The 23,243-nt window shown below is 59.6% G+C and overlaps 1 protein-coding gene across 1 annotated transcript; it reads right to left on the reverse strand.

Moving 5' to 3' along the window:
- Window positions 1-16,957: 16,957 nt before the first annotated feature.
- ARL4C (ARF like GTPase 4C) lies at window positions 16,958-17,656 on the reverse strand (the record flags this gene model as incomplete). Its single annotated transcript, XM_084247766.1, has 1 exon — window positions 16,958-17,656. The coding sequence occupies one exon, from the start codon at window positions 17,654-17,656 to the stop codon at window positions 17,078-17,080; it is 579 nt and encodes a 192-aa protein (XP_084103892.1). The 3' UTR covers window positions 16,958-17,077.
- Window positions 17,657-23,243: the final 5,587 nt, after the last annotated feature.

A 23,243-nucleotide genomic window follows, 5' to 3' on the forward strand; every position in this document is an offset into this window, starting at 1 on the left:
TGCACTCCCACCAGCAGTGCAGGAGAGTTCCTTTCTCTCCACATCCTCCCCTGAAAAACTTTGGCTCCTCTGCCAAGTCCATGGTCTGGGCAGCACAACAGATCATCAAAGACGCTGGGAACTTGGTCAGCTTGTTTCTCCGCAGGCCCCGGGCTGGCGCTTCCTGAGGTCTCCTAGACGTTCCTCTCGCCTTTCACTGGCCGAGGCCCTCTGAGAGGCCATCAGGCCCAACCTGTCTGGTAGCTTCTCTCTGCATCTATGCTCCAGGTTTTATTATCAATAAATCAAACCAGCCTCCTGAAAGGCATCCACGAGTGGCTGCTGGTGCCTGTCCAAGCATGGCTGGACCGGCCCTTCTAGAAGGCTCTGGAGGTGGGCATCTCTGAGAGCTCAGGGAACGAGTTGGGGCAGGACTCCTCACAGCTCAACTCTGATCTCATTGGTCTTCGAGTCATTTCCCTGCAGTGCTGGCCAGGACCAGCTTACGGGGGACAGGAGGGTCCGGGAAGCCCCTGGTTATGAGAAAATAAAAACAACTTAGCAACTGCGGCTTCAAGTTCACTCTTATGAGTAGAGCTGAGTTCTTGCTAAGTTCAAGTGGGTTTATTATAAGCACAGTACGAGTGCTAGCTCCACGTACCTGGGGCTTGCGAGGTATCCCCTGCACCCGCTGTGCATGAAAACCACACACACACACACACATGCACATACACACACACACATGAGCTTTTCTTTTTCTCTGCTTTTAATCACATCTATCATTTGTTTAGAAATCCCAAATTCTTCTGATTTTTAAACAAATTCTTCCTTTTAGAAAACTTAAGATTTGAGCTTTTTGTTTACTATTTTCTCCTTTATTATTACATTCTGTTGTTGAGGTCATTTTGATTTACATCATTATTTGTGTTTGGGGAGTATAGGATCCCCCCACCCCGTGCTACTGCCACAGCACACCTGCCGCCAAAGCAGAGTCCACTGTGCTCCCGCCCCACTTTGTCCTCACCCTCTCCTTCCTCCCACCAGATTCCTCCGTTCCATAATCAGTTTTCAAGGGTTAGTCTTTCAGTTTGGCTTTTGACCCTTTGTTCAGTTTCTCTTTGTTCCGCTTAGAAGCGACACCGTCGGAAAAACTCCCCGGAGTTAGTGAAGAGAGAGTTTCGGCCACTCGGCTCTGTCACTATGGACTGCACTGCAGATGGAACTGTACCCCAAAGCACCAGCGGGAGCCCCGGCCCTGTGGGAGGGGTCTGGAGATGAGGCCTCAGGAGGGAGTTAGGGTTAGTGAGGTCTGGGGCTGCCGCCTTGGGATGGAACTGGCTCTGACAAGAAGAGACACCGGAAGCTGCGGTCCCTCTGGACACAGAAGGAGGCAACCCTCATGAGCAGGAGGGGTCTCTGCAGGCCTGACCATGTGCACCCTGACCTCAGACCTCTGGCCTCCCGAATTGTGAGAAAGAAATATTTAAGCTCCCCGTCTAGGGTATTTTGTTATGGCCGTCCACGCGGACAGAGGCAGACTGGACAATGCTTAGGGCCCCCGTGGACGCAAACCTTAGCCAGAGTGGTGACTTGTGACATTTGTCCACAGCCCCCTCCTGCGCTGGGCCCCTTACCCAGGTCCCAGGGCTTCTCCCGTTTCCATCAGCCTTTTTCCCCAAGAACAGCCCTGCCAGTGTCCCTGCCTCTGGATGGTCCTCCTGCTGGGTCCTCGAGACCACTGTCTGGTCCTACCCAACCTCCCAGCCTCTGACGTCTGCACAGATATCACCTGGGCGCCTGGGTGGGGCGCTGACAGGTCATCTGACAGCCCTGCCCTGTCACCCAACCACCCAGGGACGACCAGAGGGAGACACTGCTGAGGGCGGAAGGGGAGGCAGCCTAAAGAGGGAACAGAGTGGACAGAGCCTCAGAGGACAGGTGCATGAACAGGGGGACACCACTCAGCTGGGACCCCAGGGGGGGAGTGCTTTCCTCTGGCCAGCACCCCCAAAGCACCTCCTGCAGGGCGCCTCCAGGATACCCCTCTAACCACGCCCCGCTCTGAGCTCCTTCCGCACCTCTGTCCACTTCAGAGGCTGCGCACGTGGTGTTGTCCGGCCACTCGTTCTTCTGTCCCGAGCCTGGTTCATCCTCTGACTCAAGAGCCAAGTGTGACGTCCAGAACCTAGGGATGGGTCTTTGAAATACTCCTTTGCTGAATGGAATCCATTTCTAAGCATCCCTGCCTGGTGAGCTCCTCCTATCCTTCTTTCAGACTCTCTCCCCCCACCCGGCACGTTCTTCTAACCTGGTCTCCCCTCCTGGAAGGAGCTCGCCTCGCGCTGGCTTTTCCCCATCAGGCGAGGACGCGCCATCAGGTGTTGCCCTTAGAAGATACTCTTTGCTCAGATCATTATCTGAGGCTGGGGTGGGGATATGACCGCCACTCAGGTTGATTCCGAGTTTATTACTCGAAAGCATCCCTTGCAGGTCCCCAAATGATCAGGCAGCCACCTGCTCTATTAGCCACTGTCCTCCAGGAAAAACACTCCTAAAGTCTTATTAAAAATCTGTTCCTAGGTGAGCATTGGGGGGGGCTCCTTCCCACCCCCACCCCCAATTGTTGCCTGCAGCTGGGTTTTGCCACGGGCGCGGGCAGGGCCTTTATGGCCTGGAGGTTTCTTATTTACCTGCATTTTCACTGCACGCTTGAGCCCTGGGTTCCCGCCCGCCAACGGCTGTGGTTCTCTGGGAGGCGCAGGACCGGGGCCCAAGGGAGGACACTGCGAGCCCAGTCAGGTCAGGCGCCGTCAGCCCTCGGCGGCCTTCTCTCCTCCGCGGTCCCGCGAGCAGCCCCAGAGCTGGCTTGAAGGCCCTTGAAAGCGCAAGGCGGGCATTTTCAGAGCAAAAGGCGCCCACGAGGGCCATGGGCATCCAGGCCTCCTGCGCGGGCCGGGTCCTCAGGATGAAACTCAACCCAGGCCTTGTCAGTGACGCACAGTGGGGAGGTGCTGACTGCTGTGTCCTCTGCCTGTCCTTGGCTGCGGCTGCTGTGTTTACTGGGTAAACTCAAGGGTGTTAAAAGGGTTCCGAGGCCAATTTTCAACATGGGGGAGGGGCTTTCCTTCCCCGCTGCTGCGCCCTGAGCAGCGGAGCGCCCCGCTACCCGCCATGCAGCTCAGCGTCCACCCCTGGGGTAGGCCAGGGACTGTCCTCTCTGCACCTTGGATGTCAACCACAGGCCCAGACGCCCACCTGCTCTTTGATGGACCACAGATTGGGGTCCCCGTGAGGTTCCCGGGGCCCCCTCCTCAGTTAATTGGCTGGAGGGGCTCACAGCTCCCTCACTAAAGGGGGGGAGGTATTTGTGCAGGAGGCATGTGGCGCTTCTGGGCCCCTCCCAGTCCCTCCTCCTTCAAGTCCCCCCAGAAGCTCTCCAAACCCTGCCCCTTGGGGTCTCCAGAGGCTCAGCTGTATAGGACCTTGGGGGCTGAACTCAGTCTCCAGCCTCCCCCAGGAGGTCAGGGAGGCGGGGCTGGTCACATGGTCAGTTTGCCCTGCCGGTCAGTCAGTAGAAGGTTAGCTTGTGAGGGAGCTGCTCTTAGGGGAGGAGAAGAGACAGACCCCACACAGCCAGGCGGCACCGGGGCCGGCTCACGCCCCCGTCAGGGCTCTGATTCCCCCCGGGAATCCTCGACACCCCCACTTTAGCGCCATGAGACTGACAGTGGGATGTCTGAGCCCCAGAACTGCCAGATAGTGCGTGCATGCTAATTTTAAGCCAGGGAATTAGTGGAAATTTGTGATAGCACAACAGAAGTTTTTTTTTTAAGACTCCAAAATATTTTTACATCACTTCTTTCTACCAGAGAGAACATTTCATTTTATTTTTTCTACCTCCCTCCCTTAGCCTCCCTCCCCCACTCTTAGGCCATTTTGGAAAATGGCCACTCTGCCTGGGCACGCCCACCAGTTCTGATGAGCATTTCCCCGGTGAACACCCACTGTCTGTCTCTGTCACCCCGAGTCACTCTCCCGCCCAGGATCCCAGGACCCCGCCACGCTCCCTCTCTCCTGAGGCGGCCTGGCGTTCCAGGCGCAGTCAGGCCGCGTCTCTGACCCTGTCCCCTGGCGTGGGCTTCAGGGTGGCCGCACGCCCCGGACGGGCAAGCGATGCTGAAATAAGCCCTGGGAGATGCACTTTCTTGGAGTTGACAGTTTCGAGTTCTTGGATGGCTGCCGGGCCCTCCGGTATTTTCACTTCCCATTTCTTAAGGTAAATCCAGGTCATTTTCCAAAATGGCCGCATCAGTTTACTCCCTCCAGCAGTGGGCTTTCTCTCCAGCACTTTTTTTTTTTTTTAATTAAGTGATTTGCTTATTTATTTACACAAGCACTGGGCACAGTCAGAAGCGCAGGAGAGTGACAGAATTCACCAGAGCCAGAGCGGGGAGCAGAGCAGGCAGAAGGACCAAAGTACACTGCTGAGGGGAGCAGCGGGCGGCAGGAGAGGTCTGCGCGCCCTGTGGGACCCTCGCCCAGCAGCCGGGGATGGAACCAGCACTGCAGAGGCTGCGAGCAGCTTCGCAACCCAGTGCTCAACCGCTGCGCCACCGAGGAGGCCCTCCCTCTAGCACTTCTTATTGGAGGTTTTTTGAACGTGTGCCATTCTCGTGGGTGTGGGATGGCATCTTTGTGGTTTTGACCTGCGTCTTCCTTGCTAAGAGCAGGGAAGAACTTTCTTCCACATACCCACTGGCCTGCGGGATGCCCTGTTGGGAACTTGCCTGTTCAGATCTGCTGCCTGTTCTGAATTCATGCCATGTGCACGCCTGGCCACTTGTTCAATATCCTGAACATCTCCTCTGCTCACGTCCACTTGACCCCAAGTGGCTGTCTCACGTGCATGCTGGGCCTGTGCCCAGCTTGGAGACAGGACACATTGGCCAACAGCCCCACCACAGCAGGTACTCAGGTTCAAATCCCGGGCAGGTCACGGGACCTCCCCAAGCCTGTGTCTGTCCGAGGGCTTGTAGTATCTCCCTGTACTTTCATTTTCCAGCACCTTCCCACCTCTTAATGCACAAATAGGCCCAACTCCCACTGGCGGGCTCACCTTCTGGCCACAAGGATTGACCCAGGTCTGGTTTCTAGACGCAAAACTTTTCCAGAACTTTTTCTAGATGGACAATTGGAGAAATCTCGGGATGTTTACCAGAGTTTTGACTTTTTTTTTTTATTGTTTGAAGAACTTCCTACTGTAAAGTGAAACACACCAGCATGGAGGGAAGCAGAGATGGGGTGTGTGAGCCGGCAGGGGCCCACCGCCGGCTGCTGCCTGGCTCCTGGGTCTGGGCGGCCCTGGTTTTGTGGTCCTTCTCCTGCTCTCCAAGCAGCCCCAACACACACCACCCTGGCCGGCGCTGAACTTGACCTAGTTGGTTTCTCATAACTGAGAGGCCTGATTAATAGACTACCTGCTGCTGCGAAGATTAAACAGAATTAAAATAAAAAGGGTTTAGCCAGTCCTAACCCTAACAGGCCCCAATAAATGGCGGCTGCTATTAGTATTACACCAAACTCCTCGCAGCCCAGCCTGAGGGCGGGTTGACTCCACAGCTTTCAAAGGTCCCACAGACTCTGCCCCACCTCTCTTGGCTTCTGTGAGCTCTATAGCTGGCTGGCAAAGGGGCTGCCTCCTTGGCATCCCTGGGGCAGTGTTAGTGGGGCCGCGACACTCGTGTGGGTGGGAGACTTTTACTTAGAGTGGGCATGAGCCATGGGGGCCCACGCCCCCCCCCCCCCAGCCCTGAGGTCAGTCTTTCTGCGCCTCCCTCCTCAGTGTGCCTCCCTCACCTCCTCCTGTGCCGGCTGCACAGGCCGCAGAAGACATGTCTGCCCGGGGCCTGTGCAGGGTCTCGGGAGATGCCACCGCCCTGAATAGGACGGGCTCTCCATGCAACGACATGTCCTCAGCAGGGGAGACACAGGAGGACACGGGAGGAGCAGGAGAGGGGCTGCGAGGTGTGTCCGCCTGTTCGAGAACAGGGAGGGCAGGTGCCGGCCCCTCCAGCCAGTCTCCCTCAGGCCCTCCAGATGGAGCCAAGCCGGCAGCACCTGGATTTCAAACTTCTGGACTACGGGAGAACAAATTGCTACTGTTTCAAGCCCCCGGTTTTTGGCGCTGGGATCCAGCAGCCCCAGAAGCTCCTCCTACGACAAACTCGCGCTGCGCTGGCCGCTAACACCGCACACTCCCTCTAATCTGCCTCTGGTTTTACGGCTGTGTGTAATTATACACCCGGGGCAGGGAAACATGCAATTTCAGCAGCCCTGCTGTTCACCTGGCGCTGGCATTCCAGAGGCTTTGCCCTCGATGTCAAAGATTAGGAGGCACGAGGAGCCAGCACGGATGCTCTGCAGGAAGGAGCAAGGAAGAAAAGACAGCGGAGCGAGCCCCTCCTGAGAGCCGAGGGGTCTGCCAGTGCAGGCTCGTGGCCCCCTGCTCTTCCGAGGCCCAGCCGCTCACGGGGCTCTGTGGGTTCTCGTGGCACACTTACTATGTCAAGACGCGAGCTCCGAAGGGACATGGCGACGTGGCGGCGGTTTCTATCTGGCCCACGTGGCGGGGGGTGCTGGCTTAGCAGCCTGACTCTCCTGCAAAAGATGACAACTTTCTGGGGTGACCTCACTTGTGCCCCACTCACCTGGAGTCGCTGCCTCCAGCCCTGCAGAGGGGGATGGAGCACGGGGCGGGGACAGCCTCTCGCACCACAGCCGTGCTCCCATCTCAGTCCCCACACGTGCGGGAGGAGTGGCACCGCCTCGCCAGGTGTGCAAGGCCCCGAGGGCAGCAGGTGGCCAGGCGAGGGCGAGGGTGGAGAGTCTCAGCTCTTCTGTAGCCCGCCGCCTCGCGTCCAGCAGCCACCCGAAGGCCAATGCGCAGCTTAAGGCTCTGTGATGACGCAGGAGCCCAGGAGGGCCCTGCCTGCTGAGGAGTGTCTTGGGATCGGAGCCTGTTGCGTTTTAGGCCACACAGTGAGTCTCGGTATTCCCAGGACCACACTAGCAACCAGCTGGCACCTCTGCGGCCCTGCTGGCACCACACGCAGGTAGAGGCCACGGCCGTGTCCACTCCTGGAGGCAGACTGTGTTTCCAGATCCTCTGAGTCATTCCTCCAGGCCCTGGACGCAGCAGCCGTGGGCAAGTGGCACCTCTGCACCCCGTCTCTCCTCCATCAGGAGCCCTGGCTCCATGCCTGCTGCCCAGAACGGTGTGCAGACGCCAGCGTCGGCGTTACGGGGGCTTGTTGAAGGCAGCCCCCGCCTGGACCTAGTCCGTGGTGTGGGTTTGCATTTTAGTCAGTCCCAGGAGTGGCCCGTGTGCCTCAATGTTAGAGACGCATGGATCTGTGGAACGTGATCATTTCAGGGCAGATGAACAGGAGAGGCAGCGCACCGTCCAGCTGGGCGGGGCTGATGGTAGCCTTCAGGCAGCACCAGACAGACAAGCGTTAGTGTCTTGAAGTCAGGAGCTCGAAGGCCCGTGTGCGAAGGCCTGCGAGCACAGCTCAGCGGCTCCAGGACCCGGCGGCCTGCGCAGCCTCCGGAGTCCTCCGGAGAGTCGTGATCATAGCACGAGCTCTGTGGAGTATGCGTGCAAGTGTGCGTGCGTGTGAGGATGTTCCAAAACTTGAATTTGGCCGAGTCCGAAAGGAGGAGAAGGACACTGGGCTCGCCGTCTGGACGCAAGGTGACAAACAGCAACGGCGACGCTGTTCCGGAGTCAGGACGTGTGCCCGAGCGTGTGCAAACCGAAGCTCTGGAAAGTGAAAGAAGGAACTGGTCAGCGGTCTCGGCTGGTTTTTCTCCTCAACCATGAGTTTTCTTTTCGACCCTTGAATCTCACCAAAGAACCTCAAACACGACTTAGCCTCCAGAGCCCAGCTGCGGGACATGCTGAATTTCTGCTTCAGCTGTCGCCACTTGGGACCCCACGACCGGAGCAGGGCCGGGGCAGCGCCCACCGCATCCCAGGCCAGACCTCGCTGCGCCCGGCCTCTGCCCTCTAGGTGCCGGTAGCGTCCCTCTCCATGGTGACCACCACCATGTCCATCTCAGGACATGCCGGTGTCCCCGGGGACAGAACCACCCTGTTGGGAGCCCCTGCCCCACAGAGACGAGGGCTCCGGCACGAGGTTGGGTTTGGGGCCCCTCGTGCCCACCTTCCGGGCTGCGGGTGTGGGGGGCAGGGAACGGGAGGCTCTGCCAATTAGGAGGAAATTGATCTGTAAGATGCTCTGGACACCTACGGCCTGCGGGGCTAGGAGAGGGAGGCCCTGGTGGGGAGAGAGCCCCTGGGATTCCCTCCTCCTCTGCTTGGTGGCTGTGTGACCCCCAAGACAGTGGCAGCTCAGGCAGCTCCAAGCCTGCTCTGCCCCTGCGAGCTGTGAGCCAGGCTAAAAATAGCCCCCACCCCTAGTGTCTCTGACGAGGCGTAAAAGGGATATCTGCTTAATGTGCTAGCTCAGGCCTCAGGGCCCCAGACTGGTCTGTAATTGTTCCTGGGATGGCCTGCCTGCCTGCCTGCCTGTCTGTGGGTCTGTCTGTCTTAGAGGCATGCATTTGCCCTTCAGGTTTAAATGAAATGACTGACTCCATTTGTCAGGCACAGAAACCAACACTCAGAGTGTGGTAGAATTATTTACCTTGATAGTTTCTTTTGAGAAGTGAGCACAGGCAAGGGTCTCACATTTCATGACTTCCTTGCTGCTTACACTGAATTTACCCTCCCAACGCCCCCAACTGCTCTGTCCAGGCAGAATGTCCTTGGCTCCCTGCTGACGGGCAAGCCAGGAGCCGAGGGCTTCCACTTCCCAGCACTCAAGGCAAGCAAGATCAACTGCTGTGACCTGCTGGCACAGAGGGCTTCTCCCCACAGCAGCTCCCGAGGGGAGCCCTGAAGAGTGGTACCATCAGGGCTGATGATGGCGTCTGTGGGATCTTATCAGTGAAAAACATTAAGCTGCAAGGAGCTAAAATCCTAAGCAAAGGGTGATTTATTTTCTCATCCTAAAGTTGGGCAGCCAGTGGTGGTGATCTCAGCAGCCAAAGACCCAGATTCCTTCCATATTTCCCTACTGCGACGCCTGTTTTTTTTCTCCCGTGGTGTCAAAATGGCTGCAGTTATTCCAGGCATCACCTCTTAATTCACTGAATGTCAGAAGTAGCAATGAACAGGCTATGTTCCTTGTGTGTAATTTTAAAACACAAGAGGCTTTCCAAAGTCCCTACACACGCTTCTCCCCAAAACACCTTTCCTGCTAATTTCAAGGGTCTGTCATGTCCTGTGGCAGTTCCCAGGCAAACCACTGGCCAGAAAAGTGCCTCAAATTCATGGTTTAGACCAATCTCCCCTGTATCTGGGTCTGGGGTCACCTTCTCTGAGCATGTAGCCACAAGGCAGCCAGTACCCTGATGCAAAATTGGGGTTCTGTCAGCAAGAAAGATGAGAGCATCTGCCTCAGAAACCTTTACCCCAAATCAAGTGTTCAACCCTTGATCCCACTATCCCAATTTCTTTCTCAAACTGGTGCAGGGAGAACAAAATCAACTCACAAAATTTCAAGAGGAATTGATCATTTTGAGTATGTCTGCAGGAAATTCTCAATTCTACAGGAGCTAGCTGGGTCTCAGCCAGGTCACAAGCCCCTCTGAGGTTCATGGGGGTGCATCCTGGGTTCACATTTGTGTTGGGGTTTCTAACGAGGTGAGGCGTCTCCTGGGAAGAAGCCTGAGGAAGGGTCTGGTGGCTGAGACCCCTAGCAGAGGCTCGAGATGAGACCAGAGGTCGATTCTGGACTGCACGGTCTCACCTGTCTGTCCTGGACTCTCGGATGTCTGAGTTCTCTACCCAGGGGAGGTGACACTAAGGGACCTGCCACTGAATGGTGGACATTGAGAATGCAGGTGACACAGCGAGGTCGTCGTGAGGCCAGTGGATGTGGCTGCCATGCTGGTCCCAGCTCCTAGAGGACCTGGAAGTGGACAGTCCACAAGGGGTCAGGGAAGGAGAGAAGAACTGGCTTGGACTTTGCCTTCAACCCCAACTGCACCCCCACCCCACCCCCCCCCAGAAATCTCAGAAGCCTGGAGGTGGATCTGGAAGGAGGCCGGAGGTCCTGTGCATGCTCCGAAGATGGTCAGGTGTGTCCACTCCGGCTCTGGCTCCAAAGCACGTGTGACGTGGAAAGCGTGAACTTGGCTGAATTAACGTCTTCCTCCCAGGGGGACTGAGGGCTGTTTCACACCGGCGTCGAGCACCTCCCTTGACAGGTCAGCCCCGACTCGCCAGCTAGAATATTAGCCCTCGAGGACAAGAACCAGGCTGGGAGTCTCCTGGCACCTCTGCCCCGTGGAGGGTCCCCAACAGAAGGGGTGTCTGCACTGCAGCTGTTTATGGGTGTTGTTTTAATGGTGCCCCTTCACGCAGGGAATACGCATCCCTGCACGCCCAAATTACACAGCAGCACCACAGAATTTCGTCTGTGTCATAAGAGATGCAAACCTGTATTTATGAAATCAGCTGTGGCAATTGTCATCGCTTGCCACGGCGACTTTTAACTTGGACATTGACATTATTTCGGCGTTTATGAGACACGGGCAGTGGTAATTAATCTCATGGGGAACTGGCGTTTGAGGAAAGGGAGAGGAACCTTTAAAAGCTTGGGAATTCTGCAAAGACAGAGGGAAGGAGGCTTGTTTCCCCCCCGTTTATCCGAAATGTCCCTCAGTGGAAACGTGCAGGGAGGGTCTGGGTACAGAGTTCCCCAGGGAGAGACACTGGCCTTCGAGAAGTCTCCTTTGCTTGCCACTGAGCAGCAAGTTTTCTTACCAGGGAAATGAAAGGTGAGTGCAGGCTGGGGCTGGTCCTCCGGAGAGGAGAGGAGGCCGGAGCGTCCCTGAAGCAGAGCCGGCATCGCCCAGGAGGGGACGGCAGTGCAGGCGTGATGTGGCACCCGGCAGGTGGCAGGCTGTTTCCCAAGGAGTCCCGCCTTGTCTTTGGAATCACCCCCAGGGGCAGGGCAGGCAACCTCAGCCTCAGGCTGCAGCGGAGGGACCTCGGTTAGAGAGCCTAGGAGGCTTGTCTGTGACTGCACCCCACACGCAGGCCCACCGCAACCTCCGTCTGTCCTTGGCACGTAGAAATGCCCGAGAGGCAGCCGGCAGGTATGGCCGCCCTGGCTCTAGAGAGCAACACCAGAAAGTCAGTCTCCCAGGGCGGGGCCTGGTACAGAGGCCGGGCTTCCTCCACCTGGTGGGCTGGGGGTGGTGGGGGGCTCCTTAGAAGGGTAGACACTGAACTTGGGGCCCCGCAGGCAGCGGCTGTGTGAGTCCTGGGGGAGGGCTAGGAAGAGGGGGCGCTCTCTGTTCAGAAGGCTGCAGAGGGGGCACAAGTCTCAGGATTCAGGGTCCCAGTGTTGTAGAGCAACCCCGATACAAAACGGGTAACTCAGGACATCACTTCCCCCTAACACCAGTTTCTGTCAACTGCTGCCCCCCCTCCAGGAGCAGCAGGCCCAGGTGGGGCCCCAGGACCTCAGCCTCTGATCTTGGGCCGCTGACCTGGGCTCCAGCCCAGCAAGGACAGACCGGACGTCTCGGCTTCCTCCTCTGCCGGCGCGGGCACAGCGCATTGAGTCAGTTGGTGGATTCATTCATCTCTTGGGGCTCTCCAGAGGAAAACACCCCTCGACCGGGCAAAGTGGAGCCTAGCACAGACTGTGCTCCCACAGGTGCGCGCCGTGTGGCGTGCGGGCCGCAGGCGGGGCTGCCCTGGCCTGTACCCGCAGATCATTGCAGGTGGCAGTGTCCCTGCCGCTGTCCCTCTCGGGGGGGGGGGGGGGAGGCTGGGAGCCGCCGAGAGGTCAGCCCAGCGCCCTCGGAGGTCAGGCCTTGGGCTGGAAGCCCAGGGGGAAGCCACCGGCCCGGCCCTTCCCGCCCCCCTTCTCACCCTGGGGCCGCGGGAGGTCGCTTGCTGGAAAGCTCGCGGCTCCACCCTCTCTGAGGAGCGTGGAGGCCACTGGGGTCTCCTGCGCACCCTGCTTTAGGACGTCCCTTCTGGGGGGTGTGGGGAGAGGGAAGGCGGCGCGGTTTCGGGGGCAGGAGGGCAGGGAGGAGGCACAGAGCCAGGGGAGAAGCGGCGCCTCCCCTCAGCTGCAGGGGACAGAACGTCCTGGCACTGGCCCGGGGGCGTGGGCAGCGCGGAGGACGGAGGGGTCAGCGGGGTCAGCAGGGCAGGCCAAGCCCCGGGTCCAAGAGGACCAGCTCAGGCGCTTCCTTCTACTGTGTTTTGTTTTTTTTTAAAATTCCATTGATGAGAACATTTTATTGTTCAAATATTTAAGCATTTCTACTATTCAGTGAGTTAGGAAATATGTAACATGAAGTAACATGTCGACTGGAAGGTGGAGTCACCACGTCAAAGCGCCAACCCGCTTTGGGGACGAGGTGCGAGCACCTGAACCTGCTCTCATCCCAGGCCAGCCTGTACCTCCTGCCCTGGGCACAGGTCTGTGCCCGCAGGGCTGCACGCGGGGGCACCCCGGGCCCTGACGCTCTGGCGACTGTCGCACGACCCCAGGCTCAGGAGAATGTGCCGCTCACCAGGCCAGGCCCCTCTGGCGCCGACACTTTCCCCTGAACTTGCTCTGAAAGGGGCTGAAGGGGGTTCGGCCTGGGGAGAACATGGCAGCTGCTTCAGCCTAAGATTGGCCTCCTCGGCTGTTAGGGGCCGAGGGACGGGACCAGAGTGGCCACTTCTCTGGAAAACATAAAATGCGCCATGGCCTCCGGCTCCGCATGGCCGCGCTTCCCGAGGTGTCATTTGTCACGTCCAGCTTATATTCAGGCTGCGCCATAAAACCTGGGGCTCAGCTTTTGCTCCTTCTAATATTTTCACTGATCGGTGCGCCAAGAAGTCCGTGGTCCAAGAGCGTTTGAGGTCTCGGGGCGCAGCGCCGGCCTGGTGCCCTTCCCAGGCCGTCTGGCGCCTCAGTATTAGCGTCTGTGGTGGCCGGGACAGAGACAAGCCTTGCTCGTCTTCAGGAAAGCCCCGGCTCACAGGTGTCTCGCTGCGCTTGGCGCTCAGCAGCCTTCGGCCAAATGCTGGGCAGGTTCCCTGCGCCACGGGGCTCTCAGGAACGATACTAACATTTTGTCTGTTTTCACCCATGAAAATATTTCCCAGGAAATGGTTTATTTTATGTCCTGCCCACTTGATGTTCCCCACCCAAACTGACCAGCAAAAATTCAGTCTCTCCACCTGCTTTTGCTGAGCACCTCGACATTGCTGCCGAAGGTCTGGTCCCTCTCGAGGGGCTCACGGTCCAGGGATTGGGGGGGTGGGTATGAACAAAGTGTTCAGAAGTCTCAAGAGTTGAGTTTGGTGCCTTCTCCAGACGCCCCAGCTTCACGCAATCAGCCTCCCTATCACAGGGCAGCTGCTGGGACAGGTCACCTGGTCCGGAGCCTGGCTTTAGCAGGATTGGGGGGCGGGGGGTAGAGTTTGCAGCCATGTAGTTTCAAGGCCTGGAGTAAGGGTAAGTGTCCAGGCCTCATTGGAGGGCAGCACCCAGCACCCAGCACCTGGCTCCTGAGAAGCACTCCCCATGCGCCACTGTTTCCTCCTCCCATCAGCCACCAGGGTCCTATTTTACACCTGGGGAAACTAAGGTTTGGAGGCGAAGGAACATCAGGAAATCACGGGCCCTGAGCACTTGAGCCTGACTCTCAAAGTGCACCATTTTGGCTCCAGCACTGGGACCCACACTTCAGGTGCCCCTGTCGAGCATGGGGCTGACCCCTGGGGAGGCCCTGACGAGCGCCAAGTCCCCACGAGGGACTAGGAGGGACTCAGTTCTGGCTCCGTTTTTCCTCTAGAAAGTGGACCTTTCTCAGTGCCAGGCGCAGACCTTGATGGCCTCAGCACACCTACTGCTGACGGGTCAGGAATCACGATGGAAATGGAGCACGACGGAGCAGGGCGTGCACGATGGAGCAGGATGCGCAGCCCGAGACGGAGTCGCCAGGTTAGCGCAAAGCTGCTGCGGACCCAGGTCACAGGGGAGGTGGCTGGAGTAATGGCTACCGGGTGCCTGTGACCAGTGAGGCTGGGGCTGGGCTAGGCCTGGCCACCTTCCTAAAGGACTGAGAGACCCAGTGGCGGCCAGGCACCTGAAGGGGAGCGGCGCACTGGGGCCCGACACCCACTCACCACGCAGGCAGAGCGAGGCGCTCAAGTCAAGGAAGCGGAGATGTGGATTTGGCCCAGACCCCGCCAGGACCCCCGAGGCCAGCTTGGGGTCCCCCCGCACTCAGAAGAGGCCCCAGAGCAAGCAGAACCAAACCATCCACAGAAAACCCCAAACGTTTGCTTGTATAAATAATTTATTTCTGTTCACAGCATCGTATAGGCATTATAAAAGGAAGGGAGACAGAGGAAGATGGCCGGGACAGAGAGTTACAGCAGAGGAGACGACCAGGGGAACCAGAACGCAGCCCTAAATCGTGGCAGGGTCTGGGACTGATGCTCCCCGTGTCCACGAGGAAACATTTCAGCCGACCTCCCCACAGGATGGGAGGTGTCCTAGGTCCCAGATGGCTGGGGGAGGGGTGGGGGGGGTCTCCCCAGGTGACCAGCCCAGGGGGTTGGACCTGGGCTTCCTCCCTGTGGTCAGAAATGATAGGGGCTATTACCAGGCCGAACATGAGGGAAATCAACGGAGACTCTTAACTATTTGTTGCTACACCACAGGGTCTTACTGTACGGCACAATTACTAACAGTGACTGCACCCTTAAGTCCTAATAATGCAAAACACAAAGTCTTCTTGCCCCCTCGGTCAGGCGGGACAGGACACAGACGGTGATCTTGAACCCAAGTATTGTCAGCACGAGAAGGCTACAGTATTTGGCATCTGCAATGTCACAAAATAAATATATTATTCTCTCAATAGTGTGGAACTACCAAAATGTCAAAGTGCTTAAGAAATTGTTGCATGTGAAGAAAATAAAGGAAGATGGATTTTTCTTTTAATAATTCTATACGGAATCTTCAGATGACGGGACCAGCCCATTCGGGGTGTGCTGTGGGGATGTAAACTAAAATCTCGCAGGCTCTGCAGCACTGCTTAGCTATAGTTTCCCTACTGTTTCCACAAACGACCAGCATCGGAAGGAAGGGGGACCGAACACATTGACAAAAGAGAAAAGGAGAATGAGTTGTTAGGTGCCTCCGTGTAAAATACGTAACTATGCATTGGGTTTTCTGCCAGAACGTCCACCTCTGCTGCTTGGGTGGACGTCCTGAGGCAAGTGGACGAGAGGCCCAGGTTGCTGACGTGACTCACTCACATGTCACACACCATCACGCCCAATTCCTACAGGCCTCCTTTGTAAAGAAACATCTAACAGTGGGGAAAAAACAGATTTTACCTGTAAACACGGCTTCAAAGAGGAAATGAAAATCCAACAGTCAGCTCAGTTTTCCCTTTGGACATTGTTTTGGGGTACATGACAGGCTCCCGCCAACCAAGACTCAGTCCTGATTATAGAGGATTTTTTAAATTACACTATTAAAAATATGCAGTTACTCTTCTTTCCCTTTATTTCCCAAAGCCTTTCAAGTAAAGTGGGAAGTGCCTGAGTGCAGGTGACGTGACGTCGCAGGCTGGCTGGGACCTCGAGTGCTCGCCGCCGCGGCCGCTGCGCAGGTCAGTTTCACAAGCGTGAACAAGGACCCCCCCCCCCTCCTGCCTTTCCATCCATGCAACGAGGTCAGCTTTTGCTACAAGGTGGGGTTTTATTTCCTGGTGCATGACATCAGATACTCTAACGAGGCATTTTCAATGAAATACTTAAAACCAGATCGGCCACAATGAAAACCAAATTAGAAAATTGAACAGGTCGCCACTTGCAGCGTGAAGGGGTAGAGAAGGGCAGAGCGAGGTCTTTTTCCCCTCCTATGGTGACTAATTCTAAGGTGAGCATTTATAGCAGTTCTCTTTTAAAAAACCAATAAACCAACCCAACCCCAGCACGGAGAGGCCAGTACGACAAGAGGCATCCCTGGCCAGAAGCACTCGCCGCCCGGCACACATCTGGCGCGCTCACACCCATGTCAGCGGCCGGCGGCGGAGAGAATCTGGGATTCCACACCCGGGTCTAGGGTTTATGCCGATGACACAGTCCAGGATGGGGTCGGGGGCACCTGCATCGACACACACCCCGTCCAGCATTTACGCCAAGAGCTTTACCCTTGAAACTCTGAACTATCCTGCAAAACAGTAAATGCATATGCGCCACCACCGCCAGGAGGTTTTTCTTTTTTTTTTTTTCATTTTTATTGGTCTCTTTGTGTGATAATGACCTACACATGGACAGGGCCGGAGCCACCTGGAGGATGTCTGATGCCAGGCCGAAAAGCAGTTCTCAGCAAAACTGGGTATCCGAGGCCGCCCCCCGCGCCAGGCACCGCGCCCTGGGGCCCTTGCGGTCAGGCCCAGCAGTCCCAGGCCCTGCGGCCGCTCTGTTGTCACCGGCCGCCCTCCAGGAGCCAGGTCACCCCCTCGTCTGGGCCCAGAGCAGGACACACGACATTTCAACAGGGGCCTGCCCCGTGACATAAAATCCTCCAGCTTCCCAGGCCCGGGAATGCAGGGCGAGGCACTCCCCCCACCTCCCGCGGGCGGCATGCCCCGGGGTGCCCCTCAGGTGACTCACGTCCCGGGGAGGCCGGCGGCCCCAGCTCCGGGCCCAGCTGGAGCAGAAGAAACGGCTTTTGTCTCTGACAGCTGAGCCTCCACCTGGGCGGGCGGCTCGACCCTCGGGTCCACTCCCCGGGCGGGGGGGGGGGTCCCCCGCATCCGCAGCAGCTCCGGCTTCCAGACAAAAGGCCCCCCGAGCTGGGGCGCGGGCAGGGGCGCCGCGGGTCCCGCGCCCGGGTGCAGGGGCTCCGGCTGCTCACCCCGGGGCGCGCTCCGGCTCGCGGTCTTTGTTCGCGGGGCGCCCCCCGCCCGGCCCGGCGGCCCCGCCCGGCGGTTACCGCTTCTTCTTCTGCTTGAGCGACTTCCTGCGCTTGAGGATCATCTCGTAGAGCTTGTCCATGCCCTCGGTCAGGCCCTCGCCGATGATGGCGCAGGCCGGCTGGACGTGGTAGGTGGTGGCCGGGACCAGCTCGTGCAGCGCCAGCTGCTTCTCGATCTCGGCCACGGGCAGCGACTTGGGCAGGTCCTGCTTGTTGGCGATGACCAGCAGCGGCGTGCCCTGGTTCTCGGCGAACTTGGTCACCTTGTGCAGCTCCGTCTTGGCCTCCTCCAGCCGGTCCACGTCCACCGAGTCCACCACGTAGATGATGCCGTCGGTGCAGCGGCTGTAGGACTTCCAGAGCGGCCGCAGCTTCTCCTGGCCGCCCACGTCCCAGAAGTGGCAGCTGATGCCCTTGGCCGCGCCGTTGCTCAGCCGGATCTTCTCGGTGTTGAAGCCGATGGTGGGCACCGTGTTCACGAACTCGTTGAACTTGAGGCGGTAGAGCACGGTGGTCTTGCCGGCCGAGTCCAGGCCCAGCATGACGATGTGCAGCGACTGGAAGGCCGCGATGTTGGACGAGATGTTGCCCATGGCCGCGCCGGCCCGAGCTGCGCTGCCGCGGCGGGAGGCGCCGCCCCGGGGGGCCGGGGCGCGCGGGGGGCCGGGGTCCCGGGGCGCGCGGCGGCGCTCAGAGCCCGCGGCGCCCGCCGGCCATGGCCCGGGGCTTTGTCTCCGCGCGGCCGCCGCGGCCCCGGCGCCCGCCCGCCCGCCCGCCCGCCGCGCCCCGCTCGGCTCCCGCGCGCCCTCGGCTCGGGCCCGGGCTCGGGCGGCGCCGGGCCCCGCGCTCCCGCTGCCGCTGCCGCTGCCGGCGCCTCCGAGGCGCGGGGGGCGCGGGCTTCCCCGGGCGTCGCTGCCGCGCGGCCGCTGCTGTCCCCGCAGTCCCGGCGCCGCCAGCCCGCAGCGGCGGGAGCTCGCCCGGCCCCGCCCCGGCCCCGCCCCGGCCCGCCCCCGGCCCCGCCCCCGCGCCGCCCGCGGCCCCGCCCACACCCCGCCCCGCGCCGACCACGCCCCCGGCCCGCCCCCGGCGGCCACGCCCCCGGGCCACGCCCCCCGCCCGCCGCCCGCCGCCCGCCGCCCGCGGCCCCCCGCCCCGGCCCCGCGCCCCTCCCGCCCGCGTATTTCGCGGCCCCCCCGCCCCCCGGCGCGCCCGGACAATGCGCCCCGCGCCGGCTGTCCCCCCGCCGCGCGCTGACGCAGCCGGTAAAAATAGCTCCGGGCTCCCGCGCCCCCCGCCCGCCGCCCCGGGCCGCGCGCTCCGTCCTGGGGGGACCCGGCGGGGGACCCCGCGCGCGCGCCTGCGGGGAGGGGCGGGCGGGGGCGGCGCCCTCCCCGGGGCGGCGGGCGCCGCCGGGCGGGACCCTGAGGCGGGCGAGGCCCGAGGGCCCTTCCCGCGCCCCGGAAGGGCAGGCGGCCCCGAGCCGCAGCCCCGGCCCCGGGTCGCTCCCCGCGCCAGCCCGGCCCGGCCGCGCGCCTGGGAGCTCCGGGGGCACCGCGGCCGGCGGCCCCCCGTGCGCGGAGGCGGCCACGTGCGCCCCGGGCGCGAGGAGACCCAGACCCGCCGGGCGGCTCGGCCTTCCCGGACGGCGGCCCCACCCCGCGCCGGGGTCCAGGCGGGTCCCTGCGGCCAGACGGGGCTGAGGACCACCCGCCGCAGACGCGCCCTCCTCCTGGGGCCTCCCCGGCGCCCGGGGCGGTCGCTGGCCCAGTGCCCCTCTCTCCAGCCTCGGGGTCTTCCTCTGGTTCGTAACCCGGACAAAGGCACATCCTTTGGGGTCGCAGGGGGAACTGGGTGCATCACGGACAGCGTGCGGGCCTGGGCCTGCTGCCCGGGGGAGTGGCACCTGTTCCCGATGTCCAGCTTTGGCTTCTGAGGCAGGAAAAATTGAAACTGGGTCAAGGGAGGTAGAAATGAAAATGATATTTATGCATAAAACTGCAGCTTCCTTTACTACCTCCTTGGTGTGCTGCCATAAAGGACATGACTTTGTGGGTCCTGCAGCGTGAGAGATTATCAAGGCAGAAAGCAGGACGCATGGACCAGCTCTGGGATTTCCATGGCAACAGCAGAAGTCGTGTCATCTGTCCTCCCGAGTGGGTCTGGGGACTAATTCTGTCCATCCCACAGATAAGGGAGCAAGGCCCCATCAGCTGCTTGTGCCTTGGCCAAGAAGGAACCCTGGCCAGATGCCAGCTGCACACCCTGGGCAGTGATGCCTAGGGCTGAGGGTCCGTTGGCTCCCCCTCACACTCCACACTCCCTACGGGACCTTCATTGAGCGGGAATGAAGTGGTAAGCAACAAGAAGTCAGTTGCAAAAGGCAGAAATTCAGCTCACGTTGAGTTGGACAAATACGGAACTATGGTCCCTGACATAACTGAAAAGCTCATGATGAGGGTTTCAGGCATGGCTAGATCCAGGCACACCAGCAACACCTTTAGGCCAGTCTCTCCCCATCAACCCTGTTTTCGTCTCTATGACTTCTTTCTCTCACTGGCTGCCCTTGACACTCATCCTTGGCTTAGGGCCCGGAGGAAGAGGAAGTAGACCTCTCCCCGCGTGACAGCAAGAGCTGGAGCCCCATCTCCTGACAAGCTCCACTCTCTGGGAAGACGGATGCACATTAGATGTGGCCCAGGGGCCAGAGGTGGAGGGGTGACCAACGGGACAATGGCAGTGAGGAAACAATAACTGGTGTGGGGTGACTTATGAGGTCATTCCGGGTTTGGGGAATGCCAGGATTTTGTCGGGGGGAGGGGTTTTCTGGTTGCTTCAAGACTGCTCTACAGGTTGCCACCTTCTCGGGAGACTGGGTTCGGGGAGGGCCCAGCCTTTCCCTACGTCCTCTCTGCCCAGGTGGCCTAGGCCCCAGTTGGCCCGAGATGGGACTTTGATGGGGAGCCTCTTCACCCTGGCACCACAGAAGACCCTCACGTCAGGCTCCTCCTCTTCCCCCCCGCACCTGCCACGTCAGGGCTTGCTCAGAGTGGAAGGGTAGCAGGAGGAAATGTTTTGATAAAACATCTGATGTGTTTCCTTGGTGCTAAACTAATGATGGCCAACATCTTGGGGGCACCGACTACAGCCCCACCGGTGCCTCAGTGCTGCGGCTTACAAGAAAGGGCCGTCTGTGGTCCAGCAGGAAATGCGGATGGATGGACATGAACAGAGCTTTCCGGAACAGAGCCACTGAGCATCAGCTTAGCAGACTGAATAACAACAGCTTGATGTGCTAATTCCACACACCAGGTGATGAGTTGCCTTCACCACATTGCTAATTTCACTTCTAGCACAGAAAACGGTCATCCAGCTGAATCGCCTGGTAACTTTCCCCAGAATGTAGGATTCCAACGGAAAAAGACCGGCCCTCGGAAAAGGGAAGCGACCGGGAAAATGCCAGGCCCCTGCGGCCCGCGGCCTGCATGGGCACAGCCCCCTGGAGGCCGTCTGGGTCAGGGCGCCAGGTGGGTGCTGAGCGTGGCCCACACCTGCCAGCCAGGTGGCCACCCAGCTCACTGTTTCTCAAACTCTGCATCTCTAAAATGCACCCAGCCCGGGCAGGCTGTGGAGCGCAAGCAGAGAGGCCAGAGGGGTGCTGGGTGGTGCGCGCGGGAAGCGCCGGGAAGGTCAGCAGGCGGGGCAGGCACCGGTATAGGGGTTCGGGGAGGGCCCAGCACGTGGGGCGCCCTGGGTCCTGTCTGCGGTGGCAGCATGTCGCCCCTCCCCTGGTGCTCTGGACAGGGTCACTCTGCACCCAGAAAACAGCTCCACTAGCGCAGGCAGCAGAACGCAGCAGCGCGGCAGCAATTTCGCAATTGTGGCCTGAATAGCCCCTTTTCTTCGAGGGCTCAGGAATGGAAGGTGCCATCAATTAAACCAACTTCCGAGCGGCTCCGGGGCGTCGCGGTGGCCGCGTCGCCCTTACCTGCTGGGTTCAGGTTAGCGGCGGGAAACGCAAGGGCGAGCCCCGCATCCTTGGGATGCGCTGAAGGCTCCGCGCGGGCCCTGGGCGCGGGCTGCGCGCGGGTCCCCGCCCCCCGCGAGCTTCGGCGGTGCCGGCGCGCCCTCTGCCGGCCTCCCTGGGTACAGACGGCGCCCGGCCGCTCTGGCAGGGCTTGGGCGGCAGGTGTGGAAGGGCTGCGTGGGGAGCCCACCTGGCCGGCTCCTGCGTGAAGCCGGGGCGTGGACGCCCCCTTGTCCAGCTGGGACAGCGCTTCTGTTGGGAGCGCAGAGCTTGGGAAGCGCCGAGCCTCAGCTGCAGGCTTGGAGCTTCTCTGGGAGGCAGGTGCAGAACAGGTGCGGTGATTGGCCAAAAGGGGAGCTCCGGGGGGCGGGGGGCTGACAGATCTTGGAGGATATTATCAGGAAAGCGGTGCAAAGAATCCCCATGGAACCTGTGAGAGAGGAAGCCCGCGCCGCCGACCCTCAGCTGAGATCTGATTGGGAGAAGCGGAGACCTGCGCTGAGCTCTGGGCGGGCACAGGGAGCTGTAAATGGAGGAGGCCCCGGGTGGACATCTGGGGCGCCAACTGGGCAAGGAATGAAGGCCAGTTGCCCCAAAGCTGCATGGCCAGGATTGGAGTCCTTTGTGTGTGCAGGGGGGTGGAGGGGGGTGCTGCACCGGGAGTGCCCCTGCCCTGGACAGCCGGCCTCTCCGTTCCGGGGGACTGCTCTTGGGCCACCTGGAGGGGACCAAAGACAGCTCACTCCGCAGGGGCACCGGGTGGGGGGTGGCGGTGCAGGGGCGAGGTGAGGACAAATGTGAATCTGTGAGCTGGAGGCCCTTGGCTTCCTCCAGGCGGCCGTGGCTCTAGTGATCACTGAAGTTCGTGGAGTCAATGAACAAACGGGTGCCAGACCAGCCTTGTTTGTGACGCAGCGGGCCTGAATCAATTCAGGTTCTCATTTTCCAACCAACACCAGGAGCCTTTTGTTGTTTTTGTTTTTTTTAATCCACCACTAGGATTTTTTTTTTAAGATTTATTTATTTATACAAGAACTGGGGTAGAGGCTAGAGGTGCGGGAGGGTGAGCGGATTCACCAATGACAGAGCGGGGAGCAGAATAGGGAGACTGACGAAATAACACTGCTGAGGGGAGCAGCGGGGAGACAGGAGAGGCCTGCTGTGCCGTGTGGATTTCTCCCTGGCGGGCCAGGAACTGAACCCGTGCTGCAGAGGCTGCGGACGGCTTCACAGCGCGGTGCTCAACCCTCTGCACCACCAGGGAGGCCCTGTTGTTATTGATTTATTTTGGGAAAAAACTGGTTAAGAGATTTTTTTTCCCTCACCTCTTAGGTCTTTATTATCAGCTGTGGATCCACCCTGTGTCTGAGACAGGAATGCAATTTAGAAGTCACTTTCTTTCCTCCTAATATTTTTTTCTGGTAAGGTTCTTCAATGAGATTGCTTTCAGTCCCTTTATACTTAAATCTCATCGAGTGAGTGAGCTGTTATCCAGGGCACCCCTCCCCCCCAGAACTCAGGACAGCTAAAGCGACAGAGACGCCTGGCATCGGTGCCAGTGTCCTTTCCGTGGGGGGGCAGAAAAGGCTGGCATGCACAAGTTGTTCCTGATTCCTTGGATAATCCAATCACTGTAATTAAATTTCTATTCTAATAGCTACAGGAGAAAGGAAAAACAAGAGTCAGCACTGCTGGCCGGAGCCCGGGCTGCCTATTATTTTCATTTAATTAAAACCTAATTGGCTGGGCCGCAGGGAGATGAAGCAGGGCTCCCCGTGCCTCCCCCGCCCGTGGCTCTGGAATGGGTTGGCGGGGGGCGGGGGTGGCCAGCTTGAGTCCGGGTGGGGCGGCTCGGAGGCTCTTCCAGGAACCGGACCTTGCGTGGGCCGGTTCCTGGGTGGGCCGCGCGTGGCTGCGGAGAGCCCATTGGCTCCTGCAGCTTCTGTGGGGCTCACAGTCACTCACGATGGCTGTTTCCACCCTCTGTGCTACCTCGGGCTGGTGTCGCCATGTCACAGGGCTCCATCCTAGGAAGACCCTCCGCTCTCCTGCTCCTGCTCAAGAGGCGTTTGGGCTCCTTCTCGCCTGGCCTTTCTGCTGACGCTGCTGGTTGCATCCATCTTAGTGCTTTTCCCTAAGAGGACGGGCTGCAGCTG

This window comes from Talpa europaea, assembly GCF_964194135.1.
Source record: "Talpa europaea genome assembly, chromosome: 1".
Taxonomy (NCBI): domain Eukaryota; kingdom Metazoa; phylum Chordata; class Mammalia; order Eulipotyphla; family Talpidae; genus Talpa; species Talpa europaea.